The 23,344-nt window shown below is 35.3% G+C and overlaps 1 protein-coding gene across 14 annotated transcripts in view; it reads left to right on the top strand.

Annotated features, from left to right (window-relative positions):
• The window catches only part of CEP85L (centrosomal protein 85 like), a 201,164-nt gene that overhangs the window by 122,133 nt on the left and 55,687 nt on the right, over positions 1-23,344 (top strand). For all 14 annotated transcript variants that reach the window (XM_001502878.7, XM_005596902.4, XM_023650979.2 and 11 more), the window contains one exon: positions 20,218-20,339. In XM_001502878.7, coding sequence (XP_001502928.3) covers positions 20,218-20,339 — 122 coding nt within the window. The remainder of the gene's footprint in view (positions 1-20,217; positions 20,340-23,344) is intronic.

Genomic DNA, 23,344 nt, shown 5'->3' with positions numbered 1-23,344 from the left:
ACTACTTTTATGTATGATTTTCAGAAATTGAATCTTTCTATACTCTAGTTTTCTCACAGATAAAGTTGGGCATATTGAATTAATTTCTAGTGTGTCTTTGAAGCTCAGATGTTCTATGATTAAACTAGCTTCGAAACTGTGGTTATTTTTAAAAGCAGCCATTGATCTTAGTTAGCTCTGTTAAAATAATTAAACATGTAAATTTCACATCAGTTCCTAATTCATTCATTTAGTCATACTACTGGTTTACTGGTTACCACACACTGTAATAGTTAAGGCATACAGTAAAAAACAACATCTTTGTTTTTATGCATCTTACATTTTTAAAAACTCTTTAAAAAACCCCACGAAATCAATACATGTTCATTGGAGAATAATTTTTACTTATTAATATGTTTGGGTATTTTTATGTGTTTATATATTAAAATATATATTATAAATTTTAATGACTTGTTTTTAACATATAAGTGCACCATAATTTATTGGATTAGTCTCTTATTGAATATTAGGTGATTTTTAATTTTTGCCATTATAAACCATAAACAAATAATGCTGGTGAACATCTGTATAAATAAATCTGATATCCTCCTTTATCTTTTTCAGTCTCTTTCTCTGTGAACTTGTTGTAACTAAACGTTAGTTTATTCAAGGATGATCAAGCTCTTAAATGAATTTCATTTGTGTTTGAAACCAATTTAATAATTTTGAAGGTTAGGTAGTTGACAGCATTTCCTTTTAATTAGACAAACTTCTTTGAGAAGATGATCTAAGAATAGAATTTTTTGGTGAGGATTAGACTCTAGAACTGGTAAACATTCAGAATGATGTGACTGGACCAACCTAGCAACTAAAGGAGTCACACTTGTAGTTTGGTTCAGGTGACCCCTTGACTTGCACTGCTGCACTAAGGATGGGAGAGATAAGCAGAGCTTAATTTAGGTCTGAGCTTTTATAGAAAGACTCTGATAATATCAGCATTTAAGATAAGTCCTTGGTTGCCTCAGGTGAGAACCTCTGAACTGAAGCTTCTGTCCTTCAGTTACTTAGCCCTCTTTAAGTTCATAGGATATAAATGCAGTTGACCCTTATTTTTCAGCATAGATCATTCTTGAAAAGGTTATGTAAAATGGATTTTGATATGTGGAATTCATGTTTATAAAGCAAGAGATGTAAAGTGTCCCAGTAGAAAAGATTAATAAGCCCAATTTCCTAATACATACATAGCAATTTAATGTACTGAGACTTGTATATCATTTTGATATATCTCAGTATATCTGTACTTCCTCCTTAACCCATCTTCAAATTGAAAGCTTATACAGCATAGCAAAAGGACATGAACATCTGCTGTTTTCATTTGCCCTTTAGTTAACTGGTCAAAGGTGGTGAGTGGGTGCCAGGACCAGCCCCAGCATTAGGATCAAGAAGATTCTTTTGGCCTAGTTGTTTATTGGGCTGCCCTGATAATGTTTATTCATTTTTATAGGTTTATTGCTTAGTTGGGGCCATGGGTATCTGAAGAGTTGATTGTTGACTTAAGCATTAATATCTTGATTTTTTAATCTAACTTGAAAATATCTAAAATTCAATATTTAGATAATTATGAATCTGTGTAATGAATGTTAGAGAATGCAGGAGTGCTCTTGAGACTTCACACCTCCAAAATGGAATGCAATGGCCACTGAAGACTGTTTTTCAAATTTATCTCTAAAATGCAAACTAAAGTTAAATTAGTTATGTAGATTACTCAGAGATTCTCGGAGTCTGCAAGAAGTAAGGCTAGACCTCAAGGGCCAGAAAGCATGATTTTTATTTGAATGTAAGTTTGTGGACTGATCTTTAAACTATAATTTTTAAGGTATATACATTTCTTTCCATTATGTGTATTACTGCTATGAAAATCATAATAGAGATTTTAAGTAATGATAGTTTGGGAGATGGTAGCGTTTTGTAGATTGTAAATTTTTACATTGCTCAATATTTAGCAAAGATTGTCAGGTTCTGTGCTGAGTAGCAGGGATTATAAAGGAATAAAGTCCTGTTTATCATGATACAGACTAAACTGGGAAAGAAGCCACTCATAATTCAATCATAATACTCTAATTGCAATATCTCTGCTGTTGGAAAAACTGTTGGAATTTTCTGAAGGCTGAGAAATATACTTTAAAGCTTGTGGTGACTTGTGCTCTTTTTGCTGATTGTGTGCTGTGGGCTAGGTGTGAACTAGGCTCAGGATTAGAAAATCTCTTAATATTTCTCGTTCTTATACTTTTTAAGAAAAATATATGAAGGGGTGTTGGAATTGAACACAATGAATTTGCTCCTGTTTTATGTTCTAAGATGTAGAGGGCTCTCTAAACTCTTCTCAACAGTTTTACCCTGGGAAGATTTTTCCATTGTTGACTCTTGAAACAATTTTTTTTAAATGGTATTTTTAACATAGAGAAGAAGAAAACGTTTAATGGCCCATAACTGCACTGTCAGTAAAGAAAAAAGTATATGGATGTAAAGAAAATCAAATAATCCCAACTGGTGGAAAGTAAGAGAGCCTCCTCCTTCCCCCACAAGATCACCTTTTATATCCTTTTAGGAAAATCCCTTTATACATCTTTAAATAATGTGGGCAGTACTTTGGTCTCAAAACACATATATTATTATATATTTTTCTTTCATCTCTTGATAGTAAAATATGATAAAAGAGTTGATAAAACATATTTTGGTAATCTGCTTTTAAAAATGAATGAAATGTGTCAGCACTTGTGGTATAGTTCTGTTTCAGTAGATTCTGCTTCTATAGTCTGGTCCATCTGTTATCCATACCCTTCGGCAGGATTCCAGATAGACCCATATTATATTAAATATTTCATTTTGATAAACTTCTCTCCATTTCCATTTCATACCTATCCCTTTCATGAATTGTTAATCATACCCTTATATTTTTGTTTTTCCAGTTTGGTTGCCAGTAGAAGCCTTCAGGTTTGTTAATTACAATTAACAAATTAAATTCGTTAAATTCTACTGTTAATATATTTCATCTTAAGTTTAAAAGAAGTAAATTATAACAACAAAGGGTTTGGAAACGGTTAAATTCTGTTTTATAAGTAAAATTCATGATTAAATTTGAAGACTCAAGCTTCATTTTTTTTTTTTTTTACTTAATCTTCTAATTGATTTGCTCCTCAATCTTGGATATACCGTTACCCCCCTTCACTTTTGCATTATTACTGTAATGAGTCTTGTTTCACAGATGGATCATTCCTTTGTTGGCATTTTTTAAAAACACAGTAATGCTGATACAGATTGGACATAAACCAGATTGATTTTTGAGAAGAAAAATGTCCCTTCCTCCAAAAGAAAAGAGTTAAATTAATAGTAATTTAGTTGTTTAGCAGGGTGGAAATCAGTAATACTTTTAGGATTCTCTTTATTTTCATGACATGTACTTTTAGATATAAAATATAGGTATATAGTCCTCTCATTAGTTTCTTTTTATTATTTTTTCCAGGGGCTTTTCTTTTTAAAGTAACTTGATGTATTTGCATTGTTATTTCAGTAGAACGTATTGGCATGGCAAAGATAGCATTATATAGTTAGTGGTACACACAAACTGAAGAAATAATGAGATCATTATAAACACAGTTCCTTCTATAACTTAAATTTCAAGAGTCAAGATGTAGACTTCAGTTTATAATTGGTCTCTCTGAGGAAGAAGTTATGTGTAGAATATTTTTATATGATTTTTTAATTTTAATGTTGTTAGAGAAAATATGTAGTGATACACTCCATAAATAATTACATGGGCTTAGTTAAGATATAAATTTTTTAATTTTAATTCTCAATTCTCTTAGTAATAATACAGTATGTAAGTTATAGATTTTATTTTAATGCACAGTTCTTTTGGTAAACATGTAATCCATGCTTTTCCTTCTCTTGGTGAATAAAAAAAAAGCTCTTTAAATTCTACGTAATTTGTAGTTAATTTTCATCTTCATTATTGAGCTTTGTCAATTTACTTTTGGGTTAGGAATCATGATTCTTTTACCAAAAAGTACTTGTAGAGTATCTCTTCAGATAGACTGTTCCAGGAAACTGAGGAAGATTTGCTGTGTTGCTTGACATGTTGTGAGTGGTGAATGAGCGAAGGAACAAAGGCAAATGAAGGAGAGATAACAGACTTGAAGAAGTGCCGAGGCTGTGTTCCAGTTAAGTGCGCTAGCTCTAGATTATCTAAATTTAACAGTATTTGTCTAGGCTGAGGCCAAAGAATTTTGAGCTATTTTCAGCTGCAGTAGAGTAAGCTTATTTTAGAAGTGTGTTTGACCATTAAGTGACGTATTTTGGCAAGTTTTCACAGCATCTGGGTCTCATCTAAGTAGCATGTATTTGGGATTGTAGATGCCTGTAATCCCCATCCAGTTATGAGAGTGGAATTTGCTCTTTACAGTAAGAGGTGCTTGTATGTGTGTTCTGGGTCTATAAATCTGGGTGGTTGGGGTCTAGACACAGAAGAGTTAGGATTCGTCTTTGGCTAGTAAAACGCTGTTTTCATCTCGAAACCACCATTGCAACAATGTATCTGATGCATTTTTAAGTAAAACATCTAAATGAGGAAGCCGCTTCCCTCCCTGAGTTTAACTACCAAAAATGTATGAAAAATATTTACTTGTAAATTACAAGTGTCCTTGTTTCACCTGTACAGATTTTGAAATGTTTGTTGCTTTAATGACATCCTTTCTGCTCCATACTTCACATTAACTCACACAGTTACATGCCTTTATACTTATCTTTTAGATTTCATGTTCATGTCTAGTTAAAGTTGTATTATTATTCATAAGCTATATATATAAATTATATATTATAAGTTTAAGTTATCATGTTCTCCTTGATTATTTATACTGGCTACAGTCAAGTAGAAACATGACCAACTACTTGAAATTCTAAGTAGAACAGCATAACAACAGTAATTTTCTATTTTATTAATATGTGAATTTTGATGCATTTTTTTCCTAGAAATATTCAAAGATCTCTTCAGTGTGTCTTATTTAGCTTCTGTCAAAACAGTACCTGTGTTTTCTGGAATATGGTCAACATGTTTATTTACTATCAATATATAATTGCCACAAAATGGTATGCCTCTTATGGCCAGTTATGATTTTATTGACTAGAAACTTAATTGTTTTCTAACTACTTGGGATAAAAATGGGTTACTAATGGGTTGTATTATGAAGCAGGATTGTCCTCTGTCTTAACAGAAGCCTTCTTTGTTCTCTTGGAGTATTGACAGCTCTTAAGGTTGTTGTAGGGGAGGAAAAATAATGTTTCCTCTACCCTTCTGAGCTCTTGGCTGAGACCCCTGTAATAAAAGACAGATTAGCAAGAGAAACACAGAAGCTTATTAACGTGTATACTTCATGTATACATGGCAGATGGATACCCAGAGCAAAATGAGGAACTCAAAGAGGTGGCTTTAGAATTCAGGATTAAATTCCATTTTAATAGGGAAAGGGGAAGGAGGATGTAGACCTCTAAGGGGAAAGTGAATGGTTTTTAGGACAGATGAATGGGCCCCTAGAATAACAGATGGGAGATAGGATAGTCTGTGAGAAAGTTTGCCTGGGTGCTGCATCTGCTGCTAGCCCCTCTTCTGTGTTAACAGTCAGTCCTTTCTGGTTGATGAAACTCCAAGTGAGGGAATTTATGACAGTTGAGTTACTTTTGGAGAATCTGTCTTTAGGCAAATGAATAGAGTTGAGAAAGCCTCTTCCTGCATTTGCTGTTTTTCAAGTGCTTACAGCTCAAAATAATCAATATGTCAAAGTGGCGTATTTTGGGGTGATGTGTTCTGCTACTTTTGATTATCAACTCTGTTCTTGCGTTCTTGGTATACAGTGTTTACTTCTTCTGGTCTTTTATCTCTTGATTATTTTCAGTTGTAGAATAGCACCGAAGTGGTGAAGAGACAGGAAGTTATACCCAGGATAGTGCATTGTATCATCTACAGTGCACCTTTGAGTACTTAAGTATTCTCCCCTCACAGACAAGGCCTACTTTTCCCTTCAGTCCTACTTTAAAATAGAGAGAGAAATAAAGTGTAGGTATTCCCTGTGCTTATTATGTATTTTGTTTTTGTTGAAGTCTATAATATATACAGTAAAGTGCATAACTGTGTTAGTCTTGAGTGTAATAATAGCTCCATTCTCTTTAATAATGTGTGTATTCTTAGAACCACCACTCAGGTCAAGATATTAAAAAGTTTCCAATGCCCAATAAATTTAATTTGTGCCTCATCACTGTCTACATGGCAACACCCCACCCCCCACCCATTTCCACTGTTCTGACTTTTATTATCGTTGAATATGTGTGTTTCTGTATCTGGATTCTTTTGCTTAGCATAATGTCTCTGAATTTCATCTATGTTGTTGAGTATAATAATAGCTCTGTTTTTTTGCTGTTTAGTATTCTGTTGTACATATACCACAATTATCCATTCCTTTGTTGATTCACATCTGGGTTGTTTTAAATTTATGATGACAAGTTGTTTCTGCTTCTAGTGTTGTTGGATGGGATATATGTAAATACTTACCTGTAATTACTTTTAGAAAAATACATTTTATTGAGATATTATTTACAAACAAAATACACCCATCTTTTTTTAAATAGGCACAATTATTGTGGTACATCTTATTTACAGTGAAATTCAACCTTTGAAAATGTACCATTTGAGTTCTGAAAAATGTATGTAGAGATGTATACCACAGCAGTCACGTTGTATAAGATTTTTATCACTCCCAAAAGTTTCCTTTTTCTCTTTGGTAGTCAACCTGTTACCCTAGCCCTGGCAACCGCTGATCTGATTCCTGTCTCTATAGTTTTGCCCTTTCCAGATGTCATATAAATAGAATCAGACATTATGTAACCTTTTTGAGTATAGCTTCTTGCACTTAGCATGCTTTGGAGATTCACCCATGTTGTATGTATCAATTGTTGGTTTTTTTGCTGAGTAGCATTGCATTTTATGGATGTAGCGTGGTTTATCCATTTATCAGTTAATGGACATATGGATTGTTTCCAGTTTTGGCTGATTATGAATAAACATTTGCCTACAGGTCTTTGTAGACGTGTATTTTCACTTCCTTTGATTAAATACCAAATTCAGTTCCCCGTTTAATTAGTTTTGCCCCCTTTTTTGAAAATTGGTTGATCAAGTGAAATAAGTCAGACAGAGAAAGACAAATACAGTATGATGTCCTTTCATGTGGAATCTAAAAAAGCCAAACTCATAGAAAGAGACTAGAGTGGTGGTTACCAGAGGCTGGGGGTGAGGAGATGGGGAGATGTTGGTCAAAGTGTACAAACTTGAAGTTATAAGGTGATTAAATTCTGGGAATCTAACGTGCAGCATGGTGATTATAGTTAACAATACCGTATTATATACTTGAAAGTTGCTAGAGAGTAGATCTTAAATGTTCTCACCACACACACACACGCACACACACAAAGATGACTGATTGTGGCATGATGATGTTAGCTAACTCTATTGTGGTAATCATTTTGCAGTCCGTAAGTGTATCAGATCAACTCATTGTATATCTTAAACTTATACAGTGTTATGTATCAATTATATCTCTATAAAGTTGGGGAAAAAAGGACAGTGAGGGGAATTTTTGTGGTGATGGACATGTTTCATATTTTGACTCTATCCATGTCAGTATCCTGGTGGTGATATCATAATACAGTTTTGCGAGACTTTTTACTCCTAGAGAAGCTAGCCAGAATATACACAAGATCTCACTGCATTATTTCTTACAACTGCCTGTGAATCTACAATGATGTCAAAATAAAATGTTTAATTTAAAAAAAAGATCAGTTGACTATATATGTGTAGGTCTATTTGTGGATCTTTATTCTGTTCCATTGGTCTATCTTTATGTCAACACCACAGTCTCACGAATACTGTAATGACTTGTTAGTTTTTAAAGTTAATCTATTAATGTGGTGAGTTGCATTGATTTTCGAATGTTAAACTCAACTTGCCTTCCTGGGGTAAACCTCAGGCCATATTATCCTATACATATCTTTCTGTCTAAATTTGATTTTATTTGATTTTGTTAAGGATTTTTATATCTGTGTTCATGAGGGATTATGGTCTGCAGTTTTCATTTTCCTACTGTTTTGTCTCGGTTTGGTATCAGAGTAATGCTGACTTCATAAAGTGAGTTGGGAAATGTTCCCTTTTCTGAGTTTATGGAACATTGGTGTTAACTCTTTAGACATTTGGTGGAGTTCTACAGTGAAACTATTTGGGCCTAGAGATTTCTTTTCCAGGAGTTTTTGTTTAAACTACAAATTCAATTACTCTAATACTTATAGGGCTATTCAAATAATCTGTTTCATGTTGGATGAATTTTGGTAGTGTATACTTTTGAGACATTGTTTCATTTCATCTAGAGAGTTCAATTTCTTCTTTTCTAATATAACTCTTTAGTGCTATAAATTTCCCTGTCATTACTACTTTAGCTGCATCCCACAAATTTTGATATATTTTCGGTTTCATTCAGTCAACCCATGTATTATTTAGAAGTATATTATTTAATTTCAGTGATATCAAAAGTGGTGGTATTGTTTTAATTTGAATTTCTGCATCTGCTCCAAAGTGTATTATTGTTTTAAATACTGTTGATTTCTAATATGCTTTATTATTATTCAAGCCCTGCTTTATTACCTTTTGCAAAAATTTTTTCTTTCACTGTTTTGTCTTGTCTTTAAATTTAAATAGAAACTACTTATGAAATCAGTACCTCATTTAAAGAGAAGACTTATTTTTTCCAGTCTCTCCTGTGATTATTCAGATATTCTATTTCAAGAGTTAATTTTGGTAATTGTTATTTTTTTAGAAAGTTGTCCAGTTTATCTAAAATTTTGGATTTATTGATATGCTGTATATGGCAATACAATTTTAAAGTGTTCTTTGCATAACTTTTTAAATATATATGGTTTCACATATATACATACACCTATATGTATGTATATATAGGTAACTATATATGTATGTATATATAGGTATGTGTATATATATGGAGAGAGAATGTCTCTTTTGCACCTACTTAACTTTGATGTTGGGAAAGCAGCCATGGACAGTATATAAAAGAATGTACTTGGCTGTATTGCAATGAAACTTTACTTATGGACCCTGATTTTTAAATTTCATGTATCATAAAATAGTTTTCTTTGGATTATTTTCAACCATTTAAAGATATAAAATCCATTTTTAGTTTGCAGGCCATACAAAAATAGAACTGGATTTGCCAACCCCTGTTCTACCTGATTTTTCTATTTCAGAAAGACATACTAAAGTCTTCACTCTGATTGTGGATTCATTTGTTTCTCCATTTATTTTTAATAGTTTTTCATCATATGAAGTATATTATTAAATGTATAAACATTTGTGACTATTTTATCTTCTTGGTGAATTTCACCTTTTACAACATAAGACTTTCCTATTTTCATTTAATGCTTTTTCTTTTGGCCTGAATTTTATGATATCCAAGAATGATACTGCCGCTCCTACTTCTCTTTTGTTCATTAGCCAACATTGTGCAAGAGCATAGTTTGCAAAGCACAGTAACTCGTGATCCACAATAAAACAAAAGAAAACATTAACTTTTAGATTGGGCTTGATTTTCGGTAACTTTTAGTGTGATGGTTTTAAGGCAATCACACTTGGCTACTTTCCTTTTTCCACATACATTAATGTTCCGAAGCTAAGCTAGTGCTGTCTAGAGCTGTAAAGTGTGCATTTATGTATACTCAAGGTTCCTATTGTGTTATCAGAGGGAAAAGGCTCCCCCCAAAACCCCCCATCCCCCAGCTGCTTTTGGGACACTGCTGGAACCTAATAGATAATTGATGCTAGTAAGATTTTGTAAGTTCTCTTCAGCCTATCAAGTGTGTGGTTAGGAGAAGACAATTTTTGTTTGATAAGTAAAGGGGAGGAAATCTTTAACATTTGCTGACACATTAAATTGACAGTTTTTGAAGAATAACCACTGAGAATGTAATGTGGAAATGTGAGGAAGAACCCGTTTGAACATAGTCTATTTCCCTTTTCACTCTTCAACCTTTGTGTTAGAATTTACAAAAGATAAATAGTTTCAGGGTAGATAACTGATTTTTCCCACATGTAGTACAAAACAATCCTATGCTGTTTCTGTCAGATTCTCTTTTAGCTTTGTCAAGACTGAAGCCTGAACTGCTGTAAATTATAATAATAATAAATTTTCATCAGTTGTTCCTTTTGTATGTATCTTTAGTAGTGTAGCATTGTTTATGTTGTTGGTAAAATCATAAAGGTTTGATGGCTGTCTTGCTATTTGAGATTTTATAGTATGATTTAAAATAAAATCTTGACAGTTACTTCAAATTACATTCTGTAAATATTTAATATAGCATACACTGTGGCCTCATTATAAAAGCCTTGGAAGGTAAAATGACTCATAATTGTCATTTGTAGTGATAGGAAGAGTTAAACAGGTTTTAAAAGTTGTTTTTAAGTCCTCCTGCAGCATTTGGTTGTATGTCAGGTTTCGTTGTCCTTTTTAAACCACTTTTATGAATCAGATTTGAAGTTTAGTAAGGAAGCGATCATGCTACTGATGTGGTAAGTCATTGTATGTTGCATCTTAATTACAGAGAAAGGCTTCCTTTTCCCGTATTCCTGTTTGCTCAGTTTCATAGTTGAATTTTTATTTATTTTGTTTTCTAAAGGGTTTAGATCAAGGAGGCTACAGATCAGGAGAATAAATCTCATATTTTGTTTTACATATATTCATGAAAGTGTCTGACAGGCGCTTTAGTGTCCATCCGGCCAGTGGTTCACATGCTGTAGACCAAGTGCTATTGTCATTTGCTTTTCTCTTACAGACGTACTTTTCCTGTGTTTATTCCTTCTGTTTCTTGATGTCAAGATGTGTTAGAAAAAGAAGAAAAGGCTTTTCCCTAGGAACTTGTCAGCCGTGGGAAATATTTTAGTAGATGACTTATAAAAAGTAGAACAGTTAATGTCTTCTTGAAGAGATTGTCATCTCTTGCCTAGGCACTTGTCTTATTGAAGTAGGCACAAGATGTTTAACACATGGCTTCAGATATTGTGGTGTAGGTCATTGCTGATGGTGGGAATCAGAAATGGAGGAACCTTTTTTGGATTTCTGGAGGAGGGCACCAAGGATCCTTAAGCTACCTCAGAAGTTTTTTGTTAGGCATGATAACAATATACAAAAACCACTATTTAAAATATCCATCAACTGGTATCAGGATATTAATTAATATATAACACAGTATACAAATAAAATATATATTCACTTTTAGTCTCTAAATAAATGAAATATTTAGTATTATAAATCATAGCAAAAATCATTCACCAGATCATTCTGATAATTTCCAAATCTTATGTTGAGTTTTGGAATTGTTGATAATGGTCTTTTGTTTTGCTCAACTTTTACTAGTTTTAATGAATTCCTGTTTGAGCTCAGTTTGACAAAATAAATTTCATTAGTTGACTTACCCATTAAATTGATAGTTGTTAAGTAATGTGGAGTTGCAATAAGTAGAGACTGTCTCTTAATATCAACAGTTTTGTTTATGGTGCTGAGTCATCTGTTAGCTTCTAAGAGCAATTACTGTGAAGAATTTTTCCTAGCCCTTGTGATGAAAGGAAATTTGGAATACCTTCTTAGTTAATTATAAGGTCATAGTAGAAGCAGTATCAACGTGGTGCTTAAGAACACGTTCTCTTTTCTTGGGCTGCCTACGTTTGAATCCTAGCTCTGCCAGCTAAATATGAGCTGGTAGATTGTGTTAAGATGAGAGAATTTTGGGGGGCTGACTAGTGTGGGAACAGCCAATCAGAAAGGATGCCATTTGTGGATGGAGCAGGGTCTTGAAGACCCCTTTTCAGCTAGGAAGTAACTATTTGTTGGATGATAGTGAGTTCTGAGGAGTTGCCTGGGTAGTAAAGAGAACATTCATGGGTTTTGGGCAGCAGCTAGTTACCAATTACAGTGAAAGTACTTCGGTACTATAATAACTAATGTATTTGTCCTGGTGCGTACTGGCTGAATAACATTTCAGGCAAGAGAAGGAATGAAATTCAGAGACAAGATCTGACTCAGCTGCCCCTGTAACACCATGTGTCACTTCCGCTCCACACATCTGTCCATCTGATGAAGTTTTTATTCTTCTTAGTCTGTTCATCTTATTGTCTTTCTCCTCCCTGAAACATCCTGTCCTGGTATTGACAGTCAATTTAAAGGGTTAATCTAGGACTAGTTAATAGCACACAATTAGTGGTTTATTCTGAAGTAGGTCTTGTCAGTGACATTTTGGAAAACAAAGGATAAAAATGTCGCTGCACATGTGAATTCTCCTAAAGTTGCTTTGTGGTGTTTATATAGCATCATTTAGCTTGCCAAGGAATTTATCTTCTTATTTGATTTACCAATTATGTTAGTTTCCTAGAGCTGCTGTAACAAAGGACACAAACCAGGTAGCTTAAACAACAGAAATTTATTGTTTCACAGTTCTGGAGGTTAGAAGTCCAAAATAAAGCTGTTGGCAGAGCTAGTTCCTTCTGAGGGCTGTGAAGAAGAATCTGTTCCGGGCTGAGTTTCTGGAGGTTTGCTGGCAATCTTTTGTGTTCCTTGGCTTGTAGATGCGTCACTTCAATCTCTGCTTTCACGTTCACATGGTGTTGTCTCTCTCTGTCTTCACATAGTCTGCCCTCTGTGTGTGTCTCTGTCCACATTTCCCCTTTATGTAGGACACCAGTCATATTGGATTAGGGCCCATTAATGACTTCATCTTAACTCGACTATATCTGTAAAGGCCCTATTTCCAAATAAGGTTAGATTCTGAGGTACTGGGGAGTTAGGACTTCAACATATCCTTTTTTTTTTTTTTTTAAATAATTGAGGTCATAATGGTTTATAACATTATGAAATTTCAAGTGTACATTATTATTTATCAGTTTCTGTATTGACTGCATTGTGCTCACCACCAATAGTCTAATTTTTATCTGTCATGTGTGCCCCTTCACCCCTTTTGCCCACCCCCCAACTACCTTCTCCTCTTGGTAACCCCTAAACTGATCTTTGTCTGTGTATTTGTTTATCTTCCACATATGAGTGAGATCACGTGGTCTTTGTCTTTCTTGGTGGCTTATTTCACTTAACATCATACCCTCAAGGTCCATCCATGTCATTGCAAATAGGACGATTTTGTCTTTTTTTTTTTTATGGCTGAGTAGTATTTCATTGTGTATTTATACCACATCTTCTTTATCCATTTATCGGTTGATGGGCACTTGGGTTCCTTCCACGTCTTGGCTTGCTGCACTGAACATAGGGCTGTATAAATCTCTTTGGATTCTTGATTTCAAATTCTTTGTGTTATACCCAGAAGTGGGACAGCTGGGTCGTATGGTATTTCTATTTTTAATTTTTCAAGAACTCTCCATACTGTTTTCCATAGTGGCTGCAGCAGTTTGCGTTCCCACCAGCAGTGTATGAGTGTTCCCTTTTCTCCACATCCTCTCCAACATTTATTATTTTTTGTCTTGGTAATTACAGCCATTCTGACTGGTGTAAGGTGATATCTCATGGTAGTTTTGATTTGCATTTCCCTAGTAACTAGTGATGTTGAAGATCTTTTCCTGTGCCTGTTGGCCATCTGTATATCTTCTTTGGAAAAAGTGTCAGTTCATATCCTCTACCCATTTTTTGATTGGGTTCTTTTTCTGTTGTTGAGTTGTATGAATTCTTTATGTATTTTAGATATTAACCCCTTGCTGGATATATGATTTGCAAATATTCTTTCCCAGTTGATGGGGTATCTTTTCATTTTGTTCATGGTTTTCTTTGCCTTGCAAAAGCTTTTTAGTCTGATATAGTCCCACTTGTTAAGTTTTTCTTTTTGTTTCCCTTGCCTGAGTAGACATGGTATTTGAAAAACTGCTGCTATGACTAATGTCAAAGAATGTAGTGCCTATATTTTCTTCTAGGATTTTTATGGTTTCAGGTCTTACATTCAAGTCTTTAATCCATTTTGAGTTAATTTTTGTGTATGGTTCAAGATAATGGTCTACTTTCATCCTTTTGCGTGTGGCTGTCCAGTTTCCCCAACACCATTTATTGAAGAGACTTTCCTTTCTCCGTTGTATCTTCTTAGCTCCTTTGTTGAAGGTTAACTGTCCATAGATGTGTGGTTTTATTTCTGGGCCTTTGATTCTGTTCCGTTGATCTGTGTGTCTGTGCCAGTACAATGCTGTTTTGATTACTATAGCTTTGTAGTACATTTTGAAGTTAGGTATTATGAAGCCTCCAGCTTTGTTCTTTTTCCTCAGGATTACTTTAGCTGTTCAGGGTCTTTTGTTGTCCCATGTGAATTTTAAGATTCTTTATTCTGTTTCCATGAAGAGTGTCACTGGGATTCTGATTGGGATTGCATTGAATCTGTAGATTGCTTTAGGTAATATGGATGTTTTAACTATGTTTACTCTCCCAATCCATGAGCATGGAGTATCTTTCCGTTCCTCTATATCTTCAGTTTGTTTCAGTATGGTCTTATAGTTTTCAGCATACAGGTCTTTTATCTCTTTGGTTAAATTGATTCCTGGATATTTAGTTCTTTTTGTTGCAATATTAAATGAGATTGTATTCTTGAGTTCTCTTTCTGCTAGTTCATTATTAGAGTATAGGAATGCGACTGATTTTTTTAAGTTGATTTTGTACCCTGCAACTTTGCTCTAGTTGTTGATTATTTCTAATAGTTTTCTGATGGGTTCTTTAGGGTTTTCTATATATAGAATCATGTCATCTGCACACAGGGAAAGTTTCCCTTCTTCCTTTCCAAATGGATTCTTTTTATTTCTTTTTCTTGCCTAATTGCTCTGGCCAAAACCTCCAATACTATGTTGGATAGGAGTGACGAGAGTGCACACCCTTATCTTGTTCCTGTTCTTAGAGGGATGACTTTTAGATTTTCACCATTAAGTATGATGTTGGCTGTGGGTTCATCATATGTGGCCTTTATTATGTTGAGGTGTTTTCCTTCTATATCTATTTTATTGAGAGTTTTTAGCATTAATAGATGTTGCATCTTGTCAAATACTTTGCATCTATTGAGATGATCATATGATTTTTATTCCTCATTCTGTTAATGTGGTGTATCACATTGATTGATTTGCAGATGTTGCACCATCCCTGCATCCCTGGGATAAGTTCTACTTGATCTTGGTGTATGATCCTTGTAATGTATGGCTGTATTAGGTTTGCCAGTATTCTGTTGAGGATTTTTGCATCAGTGTTCATCAGCAGTATTGGCCTGTAATTTTCCTTCTTTGGTTATCCTTTTCTGGTTTTCATATCAGGCTAATGTTGGCCTGATAGAATGAGTTAGGAAGTGTTCCATCTTCTTCAATTTTTTGAAATAGTTTGAGAAAGATAGATATTAAATCTTCTTTGAATGTTTGGTAGAATTCTCCAGAGAAGCCATCTGGTCCTAGACTTTTGTTTTTTGGGAGGTTTTTGATTACTGTTTCAATCTCTTTATTTGTGATTGGTCTATTCAGATTCTCTATTTCTTCTTGATTCAGTTTTAGGAGGTTGTATGAGTCTAAGAATTTATCCATTTTTTCTAGGTTATCCAATTGTGGACATATAGTTTTTCATAGTGTTCTCTTAATAATCCTTTGTATTTATGTGGTATCTGTTGTAATTTCTCCTCTTTCCTTTCTAATTTTATTTGTTTGAACCTTCTCTCTTTTTTTCTTGGTGAGTCTGGCAAAGGGTTTGTCAATTTTATCTTCTCAAAGAACCAGCTCTTCGTTTCATTGATCCTTTCTACCATTTTTTTTTTCAGTCTCTCTTTCGTTTATTTCTGCTCTAATTTTTATTATTTTCCTCCTGCTGACTTGGGGCTTTATTTTTCTTTTTCTAGTTCTGTTAGATGTAGATTAAGATTACTTATTTGAGATTTTTCTTGTTTGTTAAGATGGGCCTGTATTGCTACAAATTTCCCTCTTATAACTGCTTGTTCTGCGTCCCCTAAGAGTTGGTATGTTTGTTGTATTTTTGTTTTCATTTACCTCCAGGTATTTTTTAATTTCTCCTTTGAATTCTTCATTCATTCAATGTGGTTGTTCAGTGCATGTTGTTTAGTCTCCACAACTTTGCCCGTTTTTTTCTTGTAGTTGATTTCTAGTTTCATAGCATTGTGGTTGGAAAAGATGCTTGATATGATTTCAGTCTTCTTAAATTTATTGAGGCTTGCCTTTGTTCCCAACATATATATGGTCTCTCTTTGAGAATATTCCATGTGTACTTTAGAAGAACGTTTATTCTGCTGTTTTTGGATGGAATGCTCTCTATATGTCTATTAAGTCCACCTGATCAAATGTATCATTTAAATCCACTATTTCCTTGTGCACTTTCTGTCTGGATGATCTATCTGTTGATGTAAGTGGGGTGTTGAGGTCCCCTACTGTTATTGTGTTGCTGTTAATTTCTCCCTTTAGGTCTGTTATTAGTTGCTTTATATACTCCTGTGTTAGGTGCATATATATTCATAAGTGTTATGTCCTCTTGGTGGAAAGTCCATTTTATCATTATATACTGCCCCTTTTTGTCTTTTACTGTGTTTTTTTATCTTGAAGTCTGTTTTGTCTGATACAAGGATAGCAACACCTGCTTTCTTTTGTTTGCCATTTGCTTGGAGTATCGTCTCCTATCCCTTCACTCTGAGCCCATTGGTCTTTAGAGCTGAGATGTGTGTTGCCTGGAGGCAGCATATTGTTGGGTCTTGTTTTTTAATCCATCCAGCCACTCTGTGTCTTTTGATGGGAGAACTCAATCCATTTACATTTAGAGTGATTATTGATATATGAGGGCTTAATACTGCCATTTTATCTCTAGTTTTCTGGTTGTTCTGTGTTTCTGTTGTTTCTCTTCCTTTGTATTTCTGACTGCCATTTCATTTTAGAAATTTTCTGTGGTGAGTTTCTCGGTTTTCTCTTTTTTTTTTAAGTGCAGCTCTGCTCTGATTTTTTTGTTTAGTGGTTACCTTAAGGTTGTATAAAAGATCTCATAGATGAGAGAGTCAGTTTTCTCATAGCCTCTTATCTCCATTAGCCTAAGCAGCTTCCGTCCCTTTCCTCTTCCCCTTCTGAATTATTATTGTTAAAAATTATTCTGTTCTGTGTTGTGAGTTTGTGACTAAGTTGAAGTGTTTATGGTTACTTTTGATTCTTTCCTTCCCTTTATCTTTCAAGTTATAATTAAGTATTTGCTTCTTTGTTATGAAAGAGAGTGGCAGTTTTCTGATTTTGTCTGTTTATCTCCTTGCTCAAAGCTTTGTAGACCTTTGCCTTTTTATGCCAGCTGTGAGGGCATCCTTGATCATTTCTTATAGGGGAGGTCTAGTGGCAATGAATTCTCTGAACTTTGGTTTATCTGGGAAAGCTTTTATTTCTTCATTGTATGTGAATGATAGTTTTGCTGGATAGCATATTCTTGGCTGAAAGTTTTTGTCTTTCAGTATTTTCAGTATATCATTCCATTCTCTCCTAGCATGTACGGTTTCTGCTGAGAAATCTGCTGAAAGCCTGATAGGGTTTACTTTGTAGTTTATTTTCTTCTGCCTTGCTGCTCTTAATATTTTTTCTTTGTTGTTGACTTTTGCCAGTTTACTATTATATGCCTTGCAGAAGGTCTTTCAGCATTGATATAATTAGGAGTTCTGTTGGCTTCATGTATCTGTAAGTTCCACAGGTTTGGGAATTTCTCAGGTATTATTTCTTGAAACAAGCTCTTTGCTCCTTTCTTCCTTCCTTCTCCCTCTGGAATACCTATAATGCTATGTTGCCATTCCTAATTGAGTTGGATATTTCTCAAAGAAGTCCTTCATTTTTTAAAAATCTTAGTTCTTTCTCCTCCTATGCTTGAAGCGATTCTATATTTCTATCCTCTAAATCACTAATTCTTTCCTCCATAACATCAGCTTTATTTTTAAAAGATTCTACAATATGTTTTTATTTCATTAATCATGTTCTTCATATCCAGGATTTCTGCTCTTTTTTTTTTTGTTTATAGTTTCAATCTCTTTGGTGAAGTATTCCTTCTTCTCATTAATTTTATTCCGGAGGTCCTTGAACTGTCTTTCTGAGTTTTCTTGTAACTTGTTGAGTTTCTTTATGACAGCCATTTTGAATTCTCTGGCATTTAGAGTATAAATTTCTGTGACTTCAGGGTTGGTTTCTGGAGAATTGTAATTTTCCTTCTACTCTGAATTGTTGCTGTAGTTTCTCATGGTATTTTATGAACTAATCCTTTCCCTGGGCATTTATGGTAGTATCAGGTCGCAGATTCCACTTGCTACTGCTGAGGGGAAGCAGGAGCTGTGTTTTTGATCCTACCTTGTCTGCTGGGAGTTGTGGGGTATTATGAACACTTACATCAGCTAGGGAGGTGTTCACCTGGGCACATAGATCTCCTGTTGCCTCTTCTTAAGGTTGCGCTAGTGGGTCTTCCTCACGGGGTCTGAGCCTGGGCCACTCCTTGGGACCACAGCAGCACTGTGGGCTCTCCCACCAGACGGGAAAGTGATCACGTGGGGCTCAGGGCTGCTGGGGCGTGTTCCCACCTTTGGGGCCACAGTGGTAGTATGGGCATTCACACCAGCCGGGAAATCATTCACCTGGGCACTAGATCTGCCACCACCTCTTCTTACGGTAACACCAGCCGCTGTGCTTGGTGGGCAGGGCTTCCCCATGAGGTCCAAGCCTGGGCCACTCCTTGGGACCACAGCAGCACTGTGGGCTCTCCCACCAGAAAGGAAAGTGATCACATGGGCTTAGGGCTGCTCCTCCCTGATCCCACAGTCACACCCAGATGCACTCCTACCTTTGGGGCCACAGCGGTACTATGGGGATTCATGCCAGCTGGGAAATCATTTGCCTGGGCACACAGATCCACCACCACCTCTTCCTACAGTCATACTGGCTGCTATGTTTGGTAAGCGAGGCCTCCCAATGGGGTCCTAGCCTGGGCCACTCCCTGGGACTGCCACGGCACTGTGGGCACTCCCACTGGACAGGAAGGTGATCACACGGGCTCAGGGCAGCCATCATGTGTTCACACAGTTGTGACATGGCGAGCTCCCACCCTCAGGGCTGCAGTGGTATTATGGGCACTCATGCCAGCTGGGAGAGCAGTTGTGCACATGCACAGGGCTGCTGGAGAGTGCTCACCTATCTCTACCACCTCCCCAAGGGTAGTCCATCCACCTTCAGATGTATAGCTGCATGGATCTCCAGGCATCCTGTTGTGCTGTGTGGGTATCCTCCATTGATCAATCAATGTCCATTTAGTTGTAGTTTGAAGAGGGAGAGAGAAAGGGAACAGCTCACTCTGCCATATTGCTGACATTACTCTCAATATATATTTTTGAGGGGAATGTAATTCAACCCACAACACCAGTATTAAATATTAAATTTTTGTTTCAATGATAGAAATTTGAGGATATCTGCCATATTGGTTTTTATTGTTGTTGATTTGTTTTAAATATCTAAGATTTGTCTTAAATTCTAAGCAGATTTTTTTCTAAACGGCATCATTTACATTGGAGACCAGTAATCGTCCAGATTATCTGCTTAATAGTCATGTTTTCTATGGATATAGTTACTACTTTAAAAATATTTTTGCTTTTGAAATTTTAGTGGAATTAAATGATGATTCAATGAATGACAATTTGAAGTCTGAATGCTGCAGATACTGTTTTTATTTCCTTGTGGAAACTCTTCTGGTGATGTTTGTCTAGACTAGCCATGGTACATTTTTTTATTGTATGCCTTCCTTAGGCAGTGATTAATCTCTTATTTTCAGAAAACTTCCACAAGATAATGAGAACAAGATATAATATATAGTATTATAATAAGTCAGATTAAATATTCTCTTGTCACCAATTCTTCATTAGACTTGTACATTTACTTTGTAACTTCTTGAAATTCTTCAACTTTTGTTGTATTCACAAGTGTGATTTCACATAATCTTAAAAATATCAAATGGAAAGTTCTCTATTTTTTCATGAAAATCATGGGAAAATATTAGATAACATATAAATATTCCCTTTAGACACTTTTAGTATACTAATAGTGTAAACATGTTTGTGCAGGTTTTGACTGGATCATCTCGTCAGACTTACTCACCTTCTGGCTATCAGGATTTCAGTAAGTGGGAATCAGTGCTGAAAATAAAAGAAGGACTACTGAGGCAGAAAGAAATTGTAATTGATCGGTGAGTCTGTTTTTTTTAAATTACTAAATATGTCAGGTATACAGAAATGTAAATTGATAAAACCAAATACTTTTGTGTTTGCTACTTTAGAGTTTAAGAAATAGAACCTTACAGATACGTTGATGTCTCTTGTCTCTTGCTCCCTGATCCCAGTCCCTTTAAGAACCACCATCAGAGCCAGCCCTGATGGCCTAGTGATTAAAGTTCAGTGCTCTCACTGCCTCTGTGGCCCAGGTTCATTTCCTGGTTGCAGAACCACACCACCCGTCTGTCAATTGCCATGCTGTGGTGGCGGCTGATATAGAAGAACTAAAGGACTTACAACTAGGATATACAGCCATCCCCTGGGGCTTTGGGGAGAAAAAAAAAAAAAGAGGAAGATCTGCAACAGATGTTAGGTCAGGGCAAATCTTTCTCTGCCAAAAAAAAATTAAAGAAGCACTGTCAAAACTGAGGGTTGGTCTGTGGTCTGTCTGTCTATATATCTGTCTGTCTGTCTGTCTGTCTGTTTTCTACCATCCTCCCATTCACATTAATGTTACTCATTATTTGGAAACTCCTCTCCATCTTCTTTGTATGTGTAGCAAGTTTGCTGCAATGCTAATGAACTATTAAAGCTAAAGATAGTGTCTTTGTGTTTTACACTTGGGTACTATCAAACTGAAAGCTACTTTTAAAGCAGTAATTTCCTTAACTAATATATGTTAGATCTGAAGGCACAGGAACTATGAAACTCATGGATGTTTAAAATTCAATGACTTGGAGATAATAATTGTGGAAATTTTTGAGGACATTCCAAAAATTTTGCATGTTTGAGTACCAAAGCTTTGAAAAAAATTCTTTTTTTTTTATTCAGGTTATGAAAGTTAACAACCTTGTGAAATTACAGTTGTACATCATTATTAGTCATGTTGTAGGTACACCACTTCAACCCTAGTGCCCTCCCCCCACCCCCCTTTCCCCTGGCAACCACCGATCAGTTATCTTTGCCCATATGTTAACTACCGCCTATGAGTGGAGTCATACAGAGTTCGTCTTTCTCTGTCTGGCTTATTTCATTCAACATAATACCCTCAAGGTCTATCCATATTGTTGTGAATGGGACGACTTTGTCCTTTTTTATGGCTGAGTAGTATTCCATTGTATATATATATACCACATCTTCTTTATCCAATCCTCAGTTGCTGGGCACTTAGGTTGGTTCCATGACTTGGCTATTGTGAATAATGCTGTGATGAACATAGGGGTGCATGGAACTTTGGGAATTGCTGATTTTGAAAAAAATTCTTTTGGAATTGATGATTTTGAAAAAAATTGTTTTATACTTAAATCTCCTGATTATTCTCAGAATAAACCTTAATATTACTTAATTATATTATCTATGATGAGTATTCATAGTACACATTTATGTCTACTTTTGTGATAATTAAACGTGTATCGTGGTAATTGGGAAATCATTTGGGGAGGGGTTTTTTCTTAATCAATGCTAGTTACTGCTTATTTTTATGTCCTTAAATGGGATAAAGTATTAGACATTTTATCCTTAAAATTAAATTCTAATTCAAACCTTTAAGGGTATTTAATAATTGAAATTTCTAAAGATTTTGCTTAGAAATTTCCCGGTATCATGCAAGATCTACTCGAGTGTAAAATGGAGCATAGATTTCTGCACTTTGTTCTTCTCCACTGTGTTCCCAGCATCTTGAACAGAGCCTGGCACATAGTATATGCTTGATGCTTGATACTTCCATGCTTAATAAATGAATGAAGATTGCAGAAGATAGTTTTAATTGATTTTGGGGGAAAAAAACCTCCTTAAATATATTAGATATTTCTAGTGCAAGTGAATTTTGTATATGAATAATTACAGACCCAGCTGGATAGGTATTTTGAAGACTTGTAATTTAATTCATTGTACATACTTGAAATTAATACTTTTTAAAAACAGACTAAAATTCAGACTTTAATTAATATGGATATGCTTTCCTTCAATCAGAATCAATTGGTTTTTATTACTTTTTGAACATCATTATAATTACCATTCCACTGAGTGTAAGTTAATAGGTGTCTTAGTCCATTTGGGTTGCTATAACAAAATGCCACAGACTGAGTGGCTTAGAAACAACAGGAAGTCCAATGTCAAGACACCAGCAGATTCAGTGTCTGGTGAGAGCCAGCTTTCTGGTTCCTAGATGGCCGTCTTCTTGCTGTAACCTCACATGGTGTAAGGGGCAAGGGAGCTCCCTGGGGCCTCTTTTATAAGGACACTAATCCCTCTCATGACCTAATCACCTCCCAAAAGCCCCCAGCTCCTTATACTATCACATTCAGCATTAGGATTTAATATGTCAATTTTGAGGGGATACAAACATTCAGTCTGTGGCAGTAAAAAATGCAGATAATTATTGACATAATCTGTTAAAAATATTTTTCTCAATTTTGTATATTGTAGAAGGATACTAAGGAAATAATCCAAAATAATTCAAGTTGCTCAGCTGGCCAGTTCTTCATCTAGTCTCATTCGTGTGTTTGTGGTAGCTGCATTGTCAGGTAGGAGTTGACTGGCCTAAGATAGCCTCAGTGGGATGGCTTATCTTTGCTGCATGTGCTCTCTTGTCCTCCGGGAGGCTAGGCTGAGTTTGTCCATATGATGGCTGGGGGGAGTTTGAAGAGAAGATGAAGCATATAAGGTTTCTTGAGGCTTAGGCTCAGAACTGGCACAACATCACTTCCACTACATCCTTATGGTCATAAGGCCAGTAGACTTCACCTCTGGACACTAGGAACAGCAAAATCACATTGAAAAGGAGCATAAATAGAGGGAGGGGAATAATTGTGGGTAGTTTGTAAACAATCCACCACACCTAGTGTCTTAAATAATCTTTGGGCTTTTTTTTAACTAGTTTATTATAAAATTTTTGATAATGCATTTGATATTGTATAAAACAGAGGAAGAAAAAGTAGCAACTTTTATTTCTAAAGCAACATAATCGGCATTTAAAAGT

The sequence above is a fragment of the Equus caballus genome, chromosome 10, assembly GCF_041296265.1.
Source record: "Equus caballus isolate H_3958 breed thoroughbred chromosome 10, TB-T2T, whole genome shotgun sequence".
NCBI lineage: Eukaryota > Metazoa > Chordata > Mammalia > Perissodactyla > Equidae > Equus > Equus caballus.
This window is presented reverse-complemented; position numbering and strand designations above follow the sequence as displayed.